The following is a 21,709-nucleotide window of genomic DNA, read 5'->3' on the forward strand; positions in this document are numbered from 1 at the left end:
AGACCACATGAATTCCCACATTTGGCACTGACTTATAAGAACAGGAATAAGCCAAAAATATATTAGCAGAAGTAAATAAAGGATCTTACAAAATTTAATCCCCTGCTCTTTCTCCTTCAAGCCTGCAACATTAGCCCTCCACTTTTACTACTAAATTTCACTCTCATTTTAATAATAACAACAATAAATATAATAATAAAATCTTGTTTATATAAGAAGTTCATCTTGTTAAAAAAGCATTGAGACTCGTGGAGCTCTATAGGACTCAATTTATGCTCTCTTTAGTGTTTTAAAGGTGATAACTTCACATGATTCATTGCCACCTAGTTCTGAATCTTAATAACATAATGACTAGTGATTTCTATATTTTTTTTACATTTCTTAGAGAACCAGCTTGGTTGAAACCTTTGAGTTGTTTTTACTTGGGTCATCTAAACTACATTTCCCAGAATGTTCATGAAAGGGACATGCTTTATGTCTCCTGAACGGCTGTAATCTATCACAGCTGGTGCTAGGTGGACAGATTATGAGTTTACAGTGTCAGCCCAGTGAATTAAAGCTTTGTTGTATACCAGGCTCACTCTGCAATTATTTCCAGTTCATGTCTTATAAGTCTCCCCTTGTCACATGGCAATCAGAAATTTCATTCCAGCTTGTTTAAGCATCTATGTTTCTGTCCTAATCATGCCGTATGATTGTGTACCTAGAACAGGGTGATATGATTGACATCCAAAGCTTAGAAAATAAATTTCCTTCTCAGTAGAACCTATTTTAAGAAGATTCTAATTTATGTCCTCTTTTGTTAAATATATAGAACAGTTTAGTATTTGTGTTGAAATAATAGGAAATGAATTTAAATTGAAACATTGCTCAGATCTAATCCTTGCAAACAACAACAAAAAAACCATAATTTACAATAAATTAGCACAGCATTTGTTAGTGTAGCTTAGCTTTATTTTACAATTCTCACACCTAAGCTCACAAGATGACACTTTTTCTGATAAGGTAAATCTTTATCAGGTAGATGTGTAGGTGATTAAATCTGACAGATGCTAGAGAGACAGTGAGGTTCAGAGACGCAACAGCAAAATGCTGCAGAAATTACTCTGACAAAAGAGTAAAATGTCTTATGATACACCAGTAGAAAAATAAATAAAGGAATACGTAACTTGCAATGTTTAATTCTGTGTCTAAAACCAAGGTAAAATTGCTTCTCCCAAAAGTAAATAGATGAATGAATCACAACAAATTAAACTATAAAGAAATTGCTGGGTATTTTTTTAAATAAAGAATATCATCTCCTCAGTCAGTGCTCAGTATTCACAGTATTTGTTGCTGAGCACAATGAGAATCAAAAGACTTCTAACACAAATAAAAGTGGAAAAAACACAGAGTCTCTTTCATAACATTTTGATAGTCTTATCTGCTCTTCCAAATGCATTGTGAACACCAGGTCTTTCAAAGGTAAAGCCTGTGTCACCTCCTGGGGCAGTCAGAGCAATCAGAGGGCTTAGGTTTCCAATGATACTAGCAATCTAAACTATGTGAAGGCTTAATTGCAGATTGTATAATTAGATGAACCCAATTAATGCTATACCTTCGTTTGGCAGTGCATCTTTATGATTTGAATTTTTTTTTTTTAGCACTGGCTTCTTATTTCTGGCAGAAAAAAATTCAAACAGTAGCTCGTTGTCCTAGCTTAGGTTTGCTTCTTTAAATGATATTAGCTTTGCTGGAGTCAGTTGATATTACGATCTGTTGAAGCAGTATATTACAGGATGTACTGCTTTCTGATATTCTTATCTAAATATAGGTTTCCTAATATGCAACGTTCATTTACAAATATAGGGAAGTGCCCTGAACTGAATAAATTAAAATGCTGGACCAGATTCTTTGGCTTCATTAGCAACCACTCATACCGAGGCCATGATCACACAAGTGTGAAAGCCAAGTCTACTCTTCAACGGTTTTCTCTCATCAAGAAGCACGTTATACTCATAAGTGAAACTTGAGGCTTCCATCCCAGGTCTATTCATTTCACCTAAGTCCACCTAGCACAGACATCCCTTGGAAGAATCTAATAACCAGCACAAGAAGGATGTGAAAAGGTCGGTGTGCACCACTGGGCGCCCAAATGAGAAGGAGCTTAGGTTACAGGTCATGTTCAGGGCTAGAGAAGAGATCTGGGAACATATTCTAAACTTTGGTGTTTCACTATCTAGCTGGGGAAAGTTGTGGCATGATGACTCACTGACTATATGAGACCATGCAATCATTTCCCACATTTACATATTAAATAATTAGTTGTTTCTTTTCTTTTTCACTACCATGAGGAGCAAAGCAGATCAGAGCACTTTGTTTAGCACTCATGAACACTATGTAATAACTTCTTGTTTGTTCTTTAAAATCTCACTCTTCAGCTCTTCCTATAGGCCAAACACGGGGTGTAAGTATTTTGTACAGATTGGTATTATCTTCACAAAAACTTGTGAGGTGGAGGGTCATATCACTACCCCAATTTCTAGATGAGGAACAGTGGTCTTCTCTCCATGGACCCTGAGTGGACACATCCTCCAGCAGCCCCAGTTAGGCTACTCAGTTGAAAGAACGGCAGTGTTTGGGCATAGTGGATGACACAGTGCTATTTGACTGGTAGGATCCTAGTCTCTGGTTTTCCACTGAAATAAATGAATGGCTAATCTGACGAAAATAAGTTCCTCAAACCCATGGGCTGGAAGCAGCACCACACTCTCCCAGTGGGGCAGCGCTTGAGATAAAGCCAGAGCACCTCTGCCGCTGTGATAGAAAAGTAGCTCAATACCACTGTGTAATTCCTTTCATGAAACGGATGGATCTGATCAGAAATTAGAGCTTCAAGGTGGACAAAGAAACTCATCCACAACAGCTCTAATATCTTAGTCACCCATGTTTGACTTTAAAATTATATCAGCCGTGCAAATTATTTCACTGTTGTCTTCTGCCTTAAGTCATAAGGCCATATTTAATTTTAATCATTACTATGTAAAAAAAAATAATAAAAGCCACCAAAATAGTCTATAGGCAATTTTCTGATAAAGGAAATTTACTTTTTCTCCATTTGTGATTTTAATGGCCTTCATAAAGTTTTTTTGAATGAAGTGTTAATTAAAAATATGGAAATGGATTGAAAGCATGTCACAGCACCAGGTGGAAGAGCCTTGGTCACATTGCCATCCCCATTTCCAAGTGTTAGGCTATTGGTTGTTTTCCTGCATGCATCTTCCTGGGAAAAAAATGTGATTCCAATGAAAGCAGTAATTACAATTACCGATTGCTATTTGGGCAGGAACATACAGATTTAGTTAAACATCATTACTTTCACACATGAACTAAGCATGCTCTTAAATTTCATCATAAACTCAATGCTTTCTTTAACTTTTAAAAATGTGTTCTTTTATATTTTATTTTCATGGTGATGTACAGAGGGGTTACAGTTACGTTCGTCAGTAGTAGGTGCATTACTTCTGACATATTGATACCACTTCTCAGATTTTTGTCCACATTTCCCTTTCTCCACCTCCTCCCAATTATCTTTTTCCCCCTTCCCTTCCCTATTTCAAATAAACAAATAACCGTCTATACAATATACCATGTAACAAAGTGTGATACAGTAACAGGTTGAGATTAACTATAAGGGCAAAAAAAAAAGAGAAACAGCAGTCACACACGATATAGCTTTTATTTCCACATCCTAGAGTTCATTTCATTTAGTCTCATCCTAAATGACCTTAGGTACATAGGCTTTGAGCTTTTGTAATCCTCTGCTAGAAGAGTCGTAGCTATGTACTAAAACTCAATGCTTTTTAGATCTTGCCCTGTTTTGTTTTTTTATTCAATACTTCAAGATTTGGTGTTATTGATTTGCTTTTGGGACAATGTTCTGTGGTCTCAGGGCTGAGAGGAGCCACTTGCCTCCCAGAAATTACTGGAGAACTTGATATTTTTTTTCTTAATGTCCATGTATTATTCATTTAATCATTTCATTTTTCTGAACTGTTATTTCTCTAGCTATAAACTAGACATAAATATTTGGGGAGATCTTCAAAGAACCAAGTATGGGATTGTATTTGTCCCCAAGGTTCAGATAATTGAGATTTGGAACCTAATGGCTATGGACTCAGGTTGTGACTAAAATTTACCATGGTCTAGTTCTGTGGCCTTAACGGAGTTACTGAACCTCTTTAAGCTTTCGATTCTTCATCTATCTAAACACAAGAAGAAATGAGATCAATAAAATCTCCTCTTACAATGTATTATGACTTGAGGATAAATTTAAAATATGCTTTCCAACCAGTCTGATGCTGAGCATGAAGTAAGCTCTCAGTAAGTGAGAGCTGCTTCTTTTCCTCATCATCAGCACTATTTTCCTGGATGGGGGCCAGCAATTTCCTTGTGGCTTCCCCATTACACAATCCCAGTGGGTGCCTTTTGTTCTGTATTAAGAATGGGAGGGGCCCAATGGGGAAAAAAGTAAACTCGAAAATCAATGGGTAAACTGTCAATTGTGGCCTCAGAAATAGACACTCTCTGGAGATTGCTTGATGGTACTACCTCCATCAGAATTTAGGTGGGTGTCACCAGGGAACATTTTAGAATTTGAAAGTACATTGTGCCTATGAAACCAATATCGCTCAGTTCATTTATCAGTTTAATTACCAGTTAAAAATAACTACCCATGCCGTCAAATTAATGACAATCTGGTTGTTTTGTAGTGTGGTAAACAAATATACAGGGAGCCACTGATAACTAAAAAATACAGGTACCGTTGCAATACAGCCACTAAGTGGGCTTTCAGGAGCCCTCGTTCTCTATAACTTACTGTTTCAATTGAATTATAACCAAGCAACCCTCAATTTTTTTTTAAATGAAGGGACACTCTTAGTGGCATACATATCAACTATATGCTTTCTGTGTACAACTGGTCTCTGTATCCTAAGGAGGACTATAAAGACATGCATTCAAGTTATTTCTAAAAAGTGTGAGGGATCACTCAGACATGTAGGAACACAAGGAAGAAAGGACATTTTCACTACAGTGGCCTAGCTGGACTGGTAGGAATGATGGTGAAAACCTGGCCCAGTAGCAGGAGCAATCCAATAAATATGGGCTCCTCTTTCCCCTCCCCCTCCCTTCCTCTAGCTCTCCTCTTCGTCCTGAAATATTTATGGAACATCTACTATGTTCCAGGCACTGTACATATTGGGAAAAAGCTAGAGAGAGATAATAGTTCATTACCAGCAGAGGTCAAAATCTAAGACAAGAACATGGCTTTGAAGACTAGAAGATGGACTTTGTTATGAAAACTGTGATGGTGGAAGCAGTGCAATGACTGCTGTAACTGGTATAATGTTGGAAGCAAGGAAGAGAGAATAGGGAAAAGCTGCAGAAAACCGGAGTCTTCCCATCCAGTACCTAAGAAGCTGGTGATGCCATTGAAAGATAGAGAAAATGGGAGGAGGATAGGCTTGAGAAGTAATTAAGTAGAAACGAATGGACAAGCTTCAGCCTGTCTATAATTCCAGTAAGCATTGAGTGGGTAGGCCAAGCATTCTACATCATGAAAGAGAAGCACCGAATCTGGAGCTCTACATAGGGCAGACAACTTTGAGTCTTGTGTAAATAGAGCAAAAGCTCCTTGAAATTTTGTAACACCTGAACGTGGACCAGAGAGAGGACCTAAGGCAACTCATGAATCTCACACACAAGACAACAAATCACTCCCAAACTTACTCTCCACTGTGTGATAGACAATTTAGGACTCTTGGTACACATATAAGGGAAAAAATTTAGACAAAGAACCTAGATTTCTAGAAAATTTCCACCTCAGAAAAAGATAGCACAAACTAGCATGATCTGCAGATTACAGGTGAAGACCCTCTCATAAAATCCATTGCCCACCAAAGTCAGTTATGTTGAAGTTCATTTCCAGGATTCAACATAATGGCTTCCTCTAGATACAGAAGAAAAGAGTATCCTGAAGAAGGGACGAGGTTGGATTATTTCTACAAATCTTCTTTCTAGAAGGCCAAGCACATAAGAACAGTCAGAAACAGTTTTCTCCAAAGCAACAAAATCCTTCCCTGCCTACCAGGAAAGGGTGCCTGATACAGTTAAAGAATCAGTTAAGGGAGATGTAAAAAGAAAAAAGAAAACAAGTAGGGGCCAAAGGGAGCTAAGTGGAGAGGAAAATATTTGTAATACTGACAGCATGTTTTCTAGTAATAATTTATGAATTTACTGGAGAAAAAAAAGAAACACATAAACTATGAATAAAATATCCCAAACATAAACATTGTGCTTCAAGCAAATTTTCTTTAGTTAAAAATTAAAGTTGAAGTTGATTTAGGTAAATGACTACATTTTCCTGTACTCCTGTTTCCTGGATGCGAAGGGTTACCAAGTGATTTACAACTTCCTGTGTTGTTTCTTTAAATCTATATTTGTCAGCACATTTTTAATGTCAGATTTCTTAAAATAGCCATCTTGGATCTGAAAGGGCAGGAATAATAACATTACATTGGCTTCTGTAAAGACTTCATAGCAACTTATAAACATTCTTATTTAGCCCTTCAATTTTTATACTTCTAAGTGAAATTAGTGTCAATATGGCTTTAAGAACTTTTTTTTTCCACTTTCAACTGAAGACACTGGGAACTGAAGTCCATTTAGTTCAATCACTGTGCTTTGAAGTAAATTACATGTACAGCTTTCTTTATACAGTTTCAGCTCCCTTTATTCAAATAGTTTAAATTGTCAAAATAACAGAAAGTCCATGAGAAAAGAGAGATTAGAACCAAGGACTTCCCGTTCTCCCATTATGATTTCTGATCTAACCATTATAATTTATTGTCTCATATAATTTCTGAAAATTACAGTACTTGTTCACAGAGAACACTGTCAAATATGAAAACCATGGAATAGCTTCATCTGCATAGGAGCTATTACAAGGTACAATGAAAATACAACATTTTTAAAAATCAGATGTTTTAATTTGTATTTGATAACTCTAACAGACTTTCCACAGAGATAATTGCCTGCCTCATCTTTATAATACTAACTAATTGATGAAGGTATTTAATTTCAAATCTTAAAAAAAGCATAAATAGGAGTAGTTCTTCAACTTTAAATGCTAAAGTCCTTCAAATTTAAAATATAACATCTTAGATAAAGCCAATAGAAAATCATTTATAACTACAATTATGTCAAATATTTTATACTGACTTCAAGATCATGGCTTTTAGAACATAAACCAGTAAGCTAAACAAATACACTCCAAGTAACCTTGAAAAAGTATTTTTGAAGTCTCTGGTATTTTCCAGTTCATTTTTAAAGAGAGAGTAACCAGAGAAAGTAGTCAGTTAAGGCCAGTCTAAAAATCAAAAGGGCAGTGTCAACTTTAGTAGCTTCAAGAGATCCAATATTCATTTTCACAACAAAGACTTTCTGAAGGCTTCTCTGGTAATGCCTTAACTCTTTATTTTATTTTTGTCCTTCATGGGGCTTGAATTCCGGGCCTGGGCTCTGTCCCTGAGTTTTTCAGGTCAAGACTACAGCTCTTACTACTTTGCATTCTTCCTACCTAGGCCACAGAGCTACCTAATTATCTGCATCTCTAAAGGACTGAAGTTTTGGGGGGGCCAAGGAACTCTTCCCATAAGCTGATACTGGAGATATTTGATATTCTAAAGAATGTCACTGTATGGAAGCGATGTGACAAGTCCTCATTAAACAGTTTTCCTCAATGAATTGAAACTCTTGAGTACTGTTAACAAATATGAACTCCAAGTAGCTTGAACCAGTGTCCTCAAACATGGCTATTCTAGTCTAGTTCGTCGTATTAGAAACCCGATTCTTTCAATAATAATAGTAATTATAAATAATAATAATACACCTTGAAGTTTAATCATGCCTTCCCTTTGAAGAACTCTCAGCATTTCCATCCACATTATCTCATTTGTGCTTGAAACAATTCGATGAAGGAGCCAGGTAGTAATTATCATGACCCTCTTTTTACAGGTAAATAAACTGAGGCCTAGGGATGTACTTAGCATCACACAATTAGAAATAGAGCCAAGCCTAAAGCCAGTAATTCAGGGATCTATCTTCCAAATTATTGCATCTTTAGAAAAATATCAGGGTATGTGAAGAATGGTTCCATCCCTCAGGAAATGTTGGCACTAGAGTGAGATCAAAACATCTTTTCCTTTTAAACGCATTTACACTACAAGAAGGTAGGCCTCTTCCAATTCATTAGGGAGGATTTTATTGTCTGAAGTCATTAGGAGAGGTGTGCTCAGATTCCTTCTCACATTTTAGTATTGGCATTACACAGAAGTAGAGTTAGACATGCTGAAGATACCTAAAGGTGTCTGAAATCAGTTCTTATAACTATCAAACTTTAAAAAAAAATGATTATTTCGAGCCTAAGTTCAACAAAATCAAATCAAGATATATAAATAAAAATGAGCCCAAGGTGTTAACTGGAGTATTCTCGCCAAATTGCAAATTGGTTTGCTGCAGCCTGCCAATTTCCATTCTTCCTTGTAGCTTCAGCTGGAATGGGTGGGCTTCATTTCCTGTCTGGACTTGTTGTGTTGTGTTACAGAACCTTTTTTAGGTGATTAGCATGTGTGGATCTGATGGTCTCAAAGCTCTATTAAGTTATAAATGTTCAAGCTACCAGTATGTTGTTAAAAATAGAAATTGCTATTAGATGTCTATTCATACCCTGCAGAAGCCTGGCAACATTTTGAACCTTTTGAAAATGTAAATACTGCATATTAAGCACAGGAAAGAAAATTAATGTGCTGCATTCGCAAATTTATTTCCAAGTCAAAAATGCAAAGGAGGAGAACTCTTGTAGAAGAATTGATAGTCTGCATATACAGGTTTTTTAAGAAGTTTGTAATGGCCTTAACACAAAGGAAAAATGCTTTAGCAATGGATTAATTAGCTTCTCTGATAATCTTTTGCTTCTGGGTTACTACTTTTTCATTTTAAATTTAAACTGGCCTCAGTATGACATTTCCTATGTTTATTATTTTTTGCAGGTGGCATTCACAACTTGTTACTTTCTTAGTGGGCAGTGAGATACATTTTTTTGGTTAAAAATTTCCAAAACCACACAAGTACTTCTTAATTAGACTTTCAGATAAGTAATGCCTTTTCTACAAAGGGGAAAATAGTTAAAACATTACAAGAATTTTTGTGCCCTTTTCCCTTAGTTAATGGTGGGGAAAGTTGGCGATAAAATGTGCTTTCTGAAACTTTGACAAATTTTAGTAAGTTCTGGTTTACATATGAAGTCATCCTGTGACAATTCCAAACAAATGTCTTTTCAAAGCAAGCCCACTTTTTTTTTTCTTTTTGGTCTGTGCGCCTGTGGCTCAAAAAGGACTGAACAGATTTATCTTGCTTTCTGCTACTCAAAAGAATGGAAAGCTATAATCTCATGGAATGATTAAAATCTTGAATAATTTAATAGCATATTCTAGTGATTTAATATTTGCAACCATAGTTATATATTTTACTGTCCCAAACACTATCTACAAATTACCTACTCTTTCTTCCTTCCTTTCTTCCTTTCGTTCTTTCTTTCTTTCCTTCCTTCCTTCCTAACTGCTTGCTTGCTTGCTTTCTTTCTTTCTTTTTCTTTCTTTCTTTCTTTCTTTCTTTCTTTCTTTCTTTCTTTCTTTCCTTTCTCTCTCTCTCTCTCTCTCTCTCTCTCTCTCTCTCTCTCTCTCTCTCTCTCTTTCTTTCTTTCTTTCTTTCTTTCTTTGTGCCAGTTCTGAGGCTTGAACTCAGTGCCTGAGCATTGCCCTATGGGCTTTTTCCTCAAAGCCAGCACTCTGCCACTTGAGTCACAGTACCACTTCTGGCTTTTTTTTCTATGTGTGTGGAACTGAGGAATTGAACCTGGGTCTTTGTGCATGCCAGGCCAAGCACTCTACCACCGGGCCAAACTCTTGGCCTGCCTACACTTTCTTTAAAGAAATGTTACTAAGAAAAATTAATGTGATTTAATATCATCACACGCAAAAAAAACAGTCTACAAAAAAAGCATGAATTCAAACATTGTGTTAAAAGAAATTGTTACACTTCTCCAACATGCTGAGATCTGGAAGCAGAAATCAATTCCTGTAAGTATGGCTTAAGTCTCAATCTAAACTTGCACTTATTTCCAAAAGAGATCAAAATTCTTAGCACTTATTCCCATGGTAAATGTCCAATTCTTATTTCATACACAATTTAAAAAATTTAATGATTTCCCTTGGCCCATAAGGAAAGAGTTTGCATTTTTAAAAAATATTTAAGATACATTTGAGGATGGAATCTACTGACTTGATATTCTTTAAATACTATAGCACAACTGAACGAAAACACAGATTGTAAACCATCTTAAATAACACTAAGGCAATGTGCACATAATGAACAATGTAACTTAATTTTCATGTAACAGATAACATCTGGGGGAAATGTATATTGCTAAGTTATGCAAAACTAATTTTCCACTGAACACATCTGTAGATATTATTTATTGTATGTTCACTTAACAGTCCATTATTCTGTTTAGAAATCTATTCTCTTCATTATTAGAGCTTTTAATGTACTCACCTTAGTTCAAATGGTCTGCTCATTATCAGAAAAAATATAAATGGCATTCACATGGAACAACATGGTTGTTTTTTATTATATCCATTTGTGTGCAAGCATTCAAAAATGGCAAGAGAAACATGTTTATTGCTTTACATTCAATGTAATATTTAGGGGATATTTGAAAGCCAGGAAAAACCAATCATTTGGCCAAATGGATGTATGTGCATAATCAGAAACTTCTGATCTTCAATCTCACCATTGAGCCACAGGCAAGTCACTTAAAATCTTTCACTTTGTTTCCTGATTGGAATATTATGGATGCCATTCGCATATGAAAAGTGGGGGCAGCGTGCTAAGTCATGGTACCAAATTGAAGTGCTTTTAAAATAAAATGGATCCTTTTCTGTTTTTATTTTTCCAGATTTTAGAAGTAACATATTAGACTTTGAGGAAAAATATGAGACAATTACGATCCTACAGGATTCTATAAAAATAGTTATAGAGGTCGCTTTATTTAATTTGTTTCAACTATTCATAGACTTGAGGAAATTATAATGTTCTTTTAGAAAATCTAACTTAATAAAGCTGACCATTTCTTTCTGTTTTAAATAGATTTTATTACAGAACTAGTAATGTTGTAAAACATGAGGTTTTTTTTAAAAAAAATAAGGACTTAATTGTATTTTTTAAAGCAAGTGTTGCATTAGATGGTTTCATTAAAACATACTTTCTGTCTCTATGTTCTCACCACAATTATTGATTCTGATTTTCTTCAAACTTGTTTTTTTCATTTTCTGAGATTTTAAAATTATTTTTATAAAAAATACTACTTTTTTAGCAAGAGGAATATAACTATGATAGTTCTGGGCATTACATTCATTTCAAACTGTGTGTTTGGAACTGCCTTATTTTATTAACAAAAACATGATTTTTATCTTCATCTGAATTGGGACATTTCTTTTTTATGGAAACTCACAAATCTAGTTATGTGTAATTCTTCATGGATAAAAACATTAGTAGTATGCAAAGCATGCAAAGAAAAGAAATTCTCACATCTAGTTTTTGTGCACAGATTCAATCAGTTTAATAGCCATAGGAACTACAATCATAAAAGTCAAGGGAAATGGAAGCTCAACTCAGCCAGAATGTCAGGTTCTTGTAATAAATAAGAGCTTCATTGTATCAAAGAAAATGATGAGAAAGTCTCACATTTCCAAGTGTAACACACACACACACACACACACACACACACACACACACACACACGCACGCACGCACAGTGTCAAAGACAAACATACTAAGTATTTGTAAGCAATTCAGGTAAGAGGCCTAAACATTTTCCTGATTGCAATTACTTGGGGCTGATGGCATAAGAAAATAGATGGCAAAGTCTGCTATTACTAAATGGAAAAGCTGTCTACCAAGAACTTCATGGGGGATGAGGGAACAGGAGAAACTTAACGGAAAGGCCTAGCCTATATATAAAAATCATAACACCAGCACCAATACAGTGACAAAAGACAAGGCAAAATTCAACTTCATCAAAAGCAAACACTTTAATCTTGCAGAAAAGCTCCTGTCAACTTTTTTTGTATCTGCAGTAAATTCGGCAAACTCCAGCCACCTGCCTCCTTCTCTCTCTGTTCCTCCTTAGCCCCTCCCTTCCTCCTATCCTTTTCTTCCTCTTTTTTATTTTCAGTCAATATCTCAGTATGTAGCTCAAGATGACCTTGAACTCAAAACCCTCCTGCCTCAAACTTCCAAGTGGTTAGGGTGACAAGCATGTTCCCACACTGCCTGATCTTTCCTCTTTTCATTGTCTCCCTCCTTCTTCCATGTAAAGAACATTGTTTGTTTCCATACATTTAAGTCTATACCACTAAGAATTGCTTTATCAGCTTCTCATGTGGAGCTTTGTCTACCTTTAATATAGAGACACAAAAGCATGTTTGTCTATCTCCTTTTCCCAACTTGGGAAAAGAAGGAGCAACAAGAGATGTGAGATAGCAAAAAAAAAAGTCACAAATAATCTCATGAGAAGACCAAAGTGCTTCTATACTCCACTTTGGAAAAGTAGTGGTTTTTGAATAGGATGAGGAAAAACAACTGTTCATATATGTTCTCTCAGTACTCTGTTTTGATGAACATTTAGAAGACTTCATATAAACAATCTGGAATAATGTTAATGAACAGAATAGAAATTAAGTGCTTAATAATATCAATAATTTCCAAAGTATGGGCATTTGATGACATATTACAGTGTACTGAAATACCATAGGCTAAGAGGTCAGCACATCTGGGTTTAATTCTCAGACTTAGCATTACATAATTATTTGACCTTAGGTCAATCATTTAACCTCTTCATTTCCAAATCTGTTTGCCTATGAATTTAACATACTTGAGTGTTTCTACATATTGACATTGAGTAGAAACTTTCCATCAAGTTAACAATTAGTAATATAAATTTGGTTCAAATTGCGTACACACTGATTTTTCCAAGAAACAACTTCCAGATACCTCTAGGATCAGCATGATTTTTAAAAGATGAAATATAACACGTTAAGTTTATTTAAAACAACTTTCTCTAGGAGTCACTGAATGGTAATTGGTGAATGTATGCATTTTCAGGGTTTTGTTGTCAAACTTGTAAGCTCAGGTTGTGACTTTGCCAGCATAGAGTGTGACTTCATCTCAGAGATTCAATAACAACATCATGAATTTATATACAGACCAACACAACAACTTATTGATTTATGTAGTGAGGAATCCAAAAGGCATAAAACACAGAGCACTCAAAGTGGTCAGTTGAGATGGGAAATCAAATGATGGTCAAAACATTACTTGTTGAACATGGAATTAGAACGAGGGGAACTAATTAATGATCTTGATATTTAATGCTGTCAGTACCCTCAGCTCCTTTTTCTCTCTCTGAAGTATGGCAGATGAGGCCCTCCAAACTTGGCTTCCTTGACTCTTTTGTTTCTTCATTCCCAATGTTGACTCTCACCCTCTCTCTGACTGGCACACTGGCTAAACAGTTGTCAGATGCTCATGGGGAAATCTTGTCTTCCTTCCTTCATTTTCAGCGAGTCTTTCTGATTCACATATTATCCTCTAGGTCTATACAGTCCCCGTCACTTTAAATGGCCACTTCACAGGTCCCCACAAGACCAGTTCCATCCTTCTGAGTTATAGCCATCTCCATCACGCTAGCATAATAAGTACCTAACTCCCTGCCAGAACTGGAGCTGTACAGAGTCTAAAACACAGTTCTCTCCATACAGAGAGCACTGTAGAACAAACCATACAGTGGCACTTAGAACAAACTCTGCCTACAAGAATATTGTACCTGTGTAAGGAAATGGGCTGATTTGTGGTCTCTTAGAAAAGCCATCATAATTCTTTTTCTCTACAGCAAGTGATTGAGGTTGTCAGGCCTATAGGCTGTCATTTCCCAGATCCACTAGAGGAAGGCATCTCCTTTGACATTTATTCAGCATTCATAGAGCCAGTGCCAATACTGGATACAGATGTGAAGGTAAGATTCCGATTGTTTTATTTTACTCACCTTACCTCAAACCTACTGCTATTTTTTGCCTCAGACTTTCTCAAGCCAGATACCAAAGCCAATGGTAATTCAGCAGTATTAATTCTCCTCAGCCTCCATCTTTCCAAAAATTTAGGTGCTGCCTTGGCATCATGACTTGGTCTGTCATAATCCCTACAAGAAATAAAGTAATGTCTGCAGCACTATTTACCATAGCAAAGATATGGAACCAACCCAGATGCCCCTCAGTTGATGAGTGGATCAACAAGATGTGGTATTTATACACAATGGAATTTTGTGCTGCTGTCAGAAAGAACGACATCACCCCATTTGTAAGGAAATGGAAAGACTTAGAAAAAATCATATTAAGTGAAGTAAGCCAGACTCAAAGGAAGATAGGCTCAATGGTTTCCCTCATTTGTCATAATCAGTAGAAACCTTGGGCTCTTCTAGCAGAGATTTACAATAGAGCAAAACCTAGATACATAAGGCCATATAGTATGACCCTAAATGAAAGGACCTCTAGGATATAGAAACAAAAGCCATATAATGAGTGATTGCTATCCTTGATGTACTATGTTATCTCTCATCTCTTTTGCTGTCCCTTGATTATCTCATATTGTTACAGTATTTTGCCTTGTTATCTGATATATTGTATATATGTTTATTTGATTATTTGAAATTGGATAGGGAAGGGGGGGAAACAAGATGAGGGTTGGGGTTTGGGGGAGGGAAATGGGGACCAAGACATGAGAAAGTGTATCAATGTATGTGAAGTAATGCACCTTCTATTTGGTAAATATAATGTAACCCTTCTATTAATTACAAAGAAACACATGGGAAAAAAGTAATAAAGTAATGTCAAATCAAAATTTTTCTCTGTATGGATATTGTACTTGGCCTAATAGCATCCAGTAGTAGTTGGAGCTTGCGTATTAAGCTGCATATGCTCCAGAAGGCATTTGAATGTTGTTCACTTTCAACATTCTAGGCTGAAGAACAAGTCCCTGAGGAGAGTCCAGCAGAAAGTGACGTTTCAGAAGTAGATCCCTTAGTTGGCTTCACCATTGAAGATGTAAAGTCAGCTCTTGCTCAAGTGACAGATGGCGTCTTACTGGGCATTCAGGTACTTAGTACTGGTAGTGTCTCTACTTTATTACTAGTCAGTTAGCCAAGATAAAACTTACCATCTAACACCTAAACACCTAACACTGTGTTGTTACCTAAACATTGTTCACACCATGCCAGAGAAAGATAGCAGTCATTATGTACACTATTATAAAATATAAACTATGTGACTCGAGGGTAGTGCCTGGCAGGGAACAGAGGATGAAGAAGAGAGTGTGGCATTGACCAAGAAGCATTTTACTCAAGCCTGACTTGTGGAATTGGAATCTATGCACGCTACTTAAGAACACTAAGTTTTTAAACAGAGATTTCTGATGGAATAACCCTATTTAATACCACCAAGCAATTCTCATGGGAATTATCTATAATTCAGTTAAGATCATACAATAGATTTGCAAGCAGCATCTAGTGTGGTGTATGTTATCTGTTTACAAAATCATTCAACATTGAAATCCCAGAAAACAGCATGGTAATGACTCTGTACCTTCTTCCACTGTAAACTGTGCTTGCGCAAGAATAATTGGTTTGCATTCCTAAACTGGTATGCTGTAAACACTAAAGATCAGGCCATAATTCCTAGCTAAGTCTTCTCACCAAATTTCTTTAAATTAAAAATAAACTGATGTTTAAAATGCTTCTGAAATCGTGCTTTCCTTTTCACATCTCGCTAAGATCTAAACAGTGGACAAAAGTGGCTATGTGAACATGGAAATGGCAGTCTTTACTTCCATAGCAGCTGCCAGTGGCCTAACTGCTAGTATAGCCTCTTGCTCTGTTCTTTTTCATTCTGTTCAAAAGACAAACAATCATTTCTCCTCAACACATTTAGAGGAAGTCACATAATATTCCAGGTCAAATGATTACAGACATGAATTGCATATTTTAAGTGAATTTGTAATTTCATAGAAATAACCATACCACAGTAAAACACACATAAACTACTAATGTATCTCAGGAGACAATTTGCCTATCGGATCAGGAGATCATATATAAAAAGCATACTGTATTAACAACTAATTTAGAAAGAGCAAAAGATTAGCTTGGCATAAACATACCTTGTTACTTGTTTAATCATCAAATGTTATTGCAGTATTTACATGAACATTTAATGATTTGGTGCCAACAGGCTGAGCCAAAATCCTCAGCTTAATAAGGGGTGGTAAGTGTTTACTAGAAATAGTGGAAGAACACGTTTTACACAAAGCTTTATTGTTAACAACCCCACGAATGTAATAACTGGGTAGTGTGTAGAAGGGCAGAGTGCAGTTGAATTAAGCTGAGTTCAGAACATATCTCCTTCTTAGATTTGATAACATTTCATCTAAATATAGTTTATGGGTAATCACAGCTCTAGCCTCCTTGGCAATTCTGTGGCTCTGAAATTATTGCTGAGAAACTACTAGACAGCAATAGAATTGTTTTGCAGCCCACCCCCCCAAATTGAAAACATGTTTTCCACGGCCATGTTTCATGTAGGGAACTGTGTGTTTTTGACTATTCACCAATTTTTTTAAAAAATATATTAAAATCTGTCTCTACTTTGTAACAAAAAGAAAATGATTGCTACGTGTGAATGCTCTCTCCCCACTGACCTGAAACCATCCCGGAAGTTCATTAGCTTGCTTGCCTAAATGTAATTAGCTGCAGAGAAAATGTGAAGCAGAAGAGAGATGTGAATCCTTTCAGAACCCTGATAATTTTCACCTTAAATGGATCTTTGAACATCAGCCTGGACTCAATTTTTCAATGAAATGGCAAGGTGTGGGTTTACAAATGTCTCAAGATAGCAAACCCATTTCTGTGCTTATTCTCAAAAATCCTTATAAACTCCATGCGATTGAAGAGGGTGCTTTTCCTGATAAATTGAAAACAGACAGAATAAGTCATTTGTCTAGAGTTTCCAGGGTCAACAACTGATGAAAGCCCTTGAATAGGATCTGTGAACAAAGTTCCAGTTCTAATTCCAAAGTGATCTATAAAAGACACAACACATAAGGTCTAACATCACAATCTTGTTGCTTTGAATTTTATTCCACTTATGGATTGATACTTTTGCAGCATCTACCCTTGTGTCTTGGTCAAATTCCAAACTGGGCAATTACTCTCTGCCTACCTCAGTTTCTCCTTCAGCTCCAGACAGGTGAATGATTTTTCCATTTCTGAAACTTGACATCCAGTGATCCTGGCTCTAAAGTCTGCCACATAGACTCATAACTTTTTTTCAGGAAAAGCAATAGAGAATGTATGTTTGTTGGATAATTTGGGTGGGGTTGGAAGAGATGAGGGGAATGACGAAAGGGGAGACATTCAGAGACAGTACCCACAAACTGACTTGCTAAATAAACACCCTTTGTAACAACTACTTCCAGATAATTAAACAAATGAGACTGGAATAATTTTTCTCAGCACTCCTTCTCTGGTGTGGTTACAAAGTATCATCATTTATTCTACAGAAATTTCTGAAAAATCATGTGAATTCTTATAATTTTTATGTGAGTTCACATATTTTCCCATTGATTCACTGTGTAGTTCTAGAGATTTATTACGAATGATGTTACTTGGGCCCTCAGATGTTAATTAAAAATTAAACTGAATAGAGCAAACATTTTATGCCTATATAGTTTCAGGTTTTTAATTTTAAAGATACATTCAAACTGAAATTATTTTGGCTCAGAGTCACATAATAAAAATTACATCCAATAGCACAAACCTCAATATATTTAAAGAAGCTCATTTCAGGAAAAATATGAATACTAACAATAAATTCTTACACTGAATGTTGGCTGGTGGCCCTGTCTTACAAATAGTGTAAAATAATGTTAAAACCTTGAGGAAAGTTTGTCATCTTGGGATGCTAGCTATTCTGAGGTGTACTTAGTATATTCCAGATTACAGAGTTGAGTGAGGGCCGGGTGTTTGGCCTAGTAGTAGAGTACTTGTCTAGAATACAACAAGACCATGATTCAATTCCTTGGTATGACATACATAGAAAAAGACAGAAGATGTGCTGTGGCTCACGTGGTAGAGCTCTAACCTTGAGAAGGCCCAAGGACAGTGCTCAGGCCCTGAGTTCAAGCTCCATGGCTTGGAAAAAAAAAAAAAACAAGAAGAGTTGAGTGATATCTACCAAAGAAAATTATCAAGGAAAGTCTATTGAACCCAGGACATGGATTTGGCCTTTGTTGCCAAAGGAACTATCCCTCTTGATTAGGTGAAAGCTTGTCTATCACGGGGAAAAACAAGGAGAGATAACAGGACAAATCACAGTTTGTACTTGACCCTGTCCTGAGCAGTCTTCTAACCCAGCCTCTGCTGGTGGTTCCTGAATTACAATACTGCTCACCAAGGTCTGAAGAGCTGGAATGTTCCTCTTCTATCAGTCCACCACTCTTGTGAGGCACACATTACCTTCATGGATCTTTTTCCCACAGCACACACTTATATCAATAACTCCTGTCTCAATGATAGATCAGCATGGTGAGTGAAAATACCTCAGTGAGGGGATGAAACAGAAGCTGATGATTGAAAGTCTATGGGTCCTCAGCTGAAAAGTATGAGATGATTGGCAGGTACAGACAAATGTTAACAAAAATGAGAGAATAATGGTTGAAGAACATTTCTTCCCAACTCATTGAAACTGTGACAAAATGGTCTAGTCAAATAATTGTAATCCCTATATGGCCTAAAAATTTTGTCTGTACAAAATTTATTTTTAACAAAACAAGAGTGACATTTAAAAATATTCCATAGCAACAGAACAATGATAAGTCATTTGCAAAGTATAAAATTGAGAGTTGGAATTATAAATTTAAAACTAGACTATAATGTCAACAAAACTCTATACTCCTACTTAAAATTTCAAGTAAAGACTAACAGCCAGACATAATTAATGAGATACCCAATGCTATATAACCAAACTAATCCATAGGCTTCCACACTGGTAGATGATGATGTGAATCATGAACCCTGAAAAATGACAGTCTCTTGATAAGTTGGAGAGTTTTATTATCTTTCTTTGTTTCCTTCACTCAGCCACTAAGAAAGGAAAAAACAAAAAGAAACAGAGTCCAAACTTGATCCTATGACTTAAAAACACTTGAACCAAAAGAGATCAATATTCACATGAATGCTGACTTCAGAATTATTAACACCAATGTGATTGTGTTAGATATAAAATAAAGTTGTATCAGATGAGGTAACCAGGACAGACATTTCAGAATTCTCTATTGTACTTAGCTACTTAAAAATTAGACAACTTAAATCAGTATTTTAAAAATGTTTTTCTATTTAAATTAGACAATTAAATTTTTTCAAAATATGAAGACCTGAAAAACTCTGATTATATTATATATGTGTATGTGTGTATTAAACTAGATACATATTTGTGCATATTCTAGTATATATATATACATTCTAAAGTTTAAATTTATGAACACCAATCAGTGTAAACTACACTTCATGTACATGTAGATATGTTTTCAAATTATTGAAAAAGGCAACAAAACAATAATTTTGCCAAGTCAATGTATACTATGCAATTTTATTATCCATCCATACACGAAGGACATTTCTAGAGAGGCTGCTAACGTCAGATGTTGTGTAAGTAGTCCTGAAATTGTGCAGGTAGCAATGTTAGTCCACAGAATATCACTGCCAGAGGCTAAACACGATCGATCATGGCTGCAGTAATCACTAAAATCTGTCAGCAATTGCTTGCTTTTTCTCTCCCCAAAATATGCTACAGAGTGGCATCACTCCAAAAGTTGTAATGTATGATGAATGTTGTTAATTATGAAAATTGTTCACATTGTGAGATTATTTGTGTTGTTATTTCAAAACAGCAGCTCTCTGCAATCCCATTTAGAATGCATCACACAGAAGACAAAAACATCCATTGCAGAAGGGTGGGGCAAGCCACAACACTGAAATAACTGAGCCCAAAGCAGTTATTCTGATTCGGTGCTTATTGGTAAAGTCTGTCTGAAAATACAGATAAATTATCCTATCTTCCAACACAAGGCTATTTGAAAAATGGCTGTCCAAATACCACTTCCTGTTCATAGTAGGCATGCTATACATTGGGAATGTGCAGAGAAATATGATAAAGTGTTATCACATCACTACAGGCTGAAACACGGCTATGTCTGCTAAACAGGAAGGTGTGTGAGGGATAATGTCTGTCTTGAGGCACTATAGGATGTCAAAACCACAAAGACAATGTGCAGCAAAAGATAGCTCCATCATAACCACTTTTTTTTTATGATTGTCTTCACAGACCGAGATAAACGAAAAGCTGCACATACAGGAAGAGGCCTTTAATGAACGGATTGAAAAACTGAAAAAAGCCTGAAGACTAGGGTAACAAGGAGAAGGTTGCTGAACCTCACAGAAATAAACCAAACTCATCAAATTAATAGATTCTCTAGAGCACCAGATCTTCATCAGTTAGTTGTAAAAGGAAAACCCAGGCCTACTTTTTATTATCCTAAGTAATTAGAAAAATATTAGCCCCAACTTTGCCATCTCCTATCCCATAGCTGCCTCTCCATTTATTATATTGTATATAATGAGAATACTTTGGATACAAGAGTTTGGAGTATTATATGTGAAACTATAATTACTTTTATGATGGCTTTTTGACATTTGGACTAATAAATGCTATTCATCTTCAGAGAGAATGGAATCAGCTTTTTTAAATAACCAACAATAAAGGAAAATAATAATAATTTGATCTATTATTGACCTAAATAAACTGCCACATTTCTATATGATACCATGAATTCACTGCCAAGGCTAAAACTTGCTAAACAATGGAAAACCAAGTGCATATTCTAGATTATTTTTCTTACTTAACTCATTTGGTTTTCTTATTTAAATGTTTCAGTGTGAAACCAATTTTCTGAAATTATATAATGCGGTTTGAAGCATTTTAATTTATTCTGCACTGTATTTGTTATTTCTAATCTTGTTACCCTCCCAGGAGAATTCATGGCCTATATAAAGAAGCAATGTATAAGTGGTTATTAAAGACCAACCTATATAGAGATTGTAAAAAAAATCTTAAATACAAATTAAACTCTGAGTTTCTAAAATGGACTGCTATATTACAGTGGAATAATTGAAAAATAGCTCAAATCTTTAAATACCCCAACGAAAATATAATTTCAAAACAAAAATGGCTTATGTGTCAGTCAACTAATTGTCCCTAGTAAGAAATATTAATTGCTACCTTAGCCCTTCTCAATACTCTTAACAAACTTCAGAGTGTTTCTGAAATAGGGTGGTTCTTCTGATAATATTCAAGGCTGGGACCAGGATAAGTGATACACACCTATAATCCTGGCTACTTGAGAACAGGAGTTGGAGAACTCTGATCTGAAACTAACCAGGACAAAAGTG

General features: G+C 35.8%; 1 protein-coding gene across 1 annotated transcript in view; it reads left to right on the plus strand.

Moving 5' to 3' along the window:
* Cabcoco1 (ciliary associated calcium binding coiled-coil 1) overlaps nucleotides 1-20,997 on the plus strand; it is a 93,660-nt gene extending 72,663 nt beyond the window's left edge. The window contains exons 6-8 of the mRNA XM_090346956.1: nucleotides 14,051-14,173; nucleotides 15,174-15,308; nucleotides 20,586-20,997. Coding sequence (XP_090203082.1) covers nucleotides 14,051-14,173; nucleotides 15,174-15,308; nucleotides 20,586-20,660 — 333 coding nt within the window. The 3' untranslated portion in view covers nucleotides 20,661-20,997. The remainder of the gene's footprint in view (nucleotides 1-14,050; nucleotides 14,174-15,173; nucleotides 15,309-20,585) is intronic.
* Nucleotides 20,998-21,709: the final 712 nt, after the last annotated feature.

This window comes from Megascapheus bottae, chromosome 15 (assembly GCF_031878675.1).
Source record: "Megascapheus bottae isolate mThoBot1 chromosome 15, mThoBot2.hap1, whole genome shotgun sequence".
Classification (NCBI taxonomy): domain Eukaryota; kingdom Metazoa; phylum Chordata; class Mammalia; order Rodentia; family Geomyidae; genus Megascapheus; species Megascapheus bottae.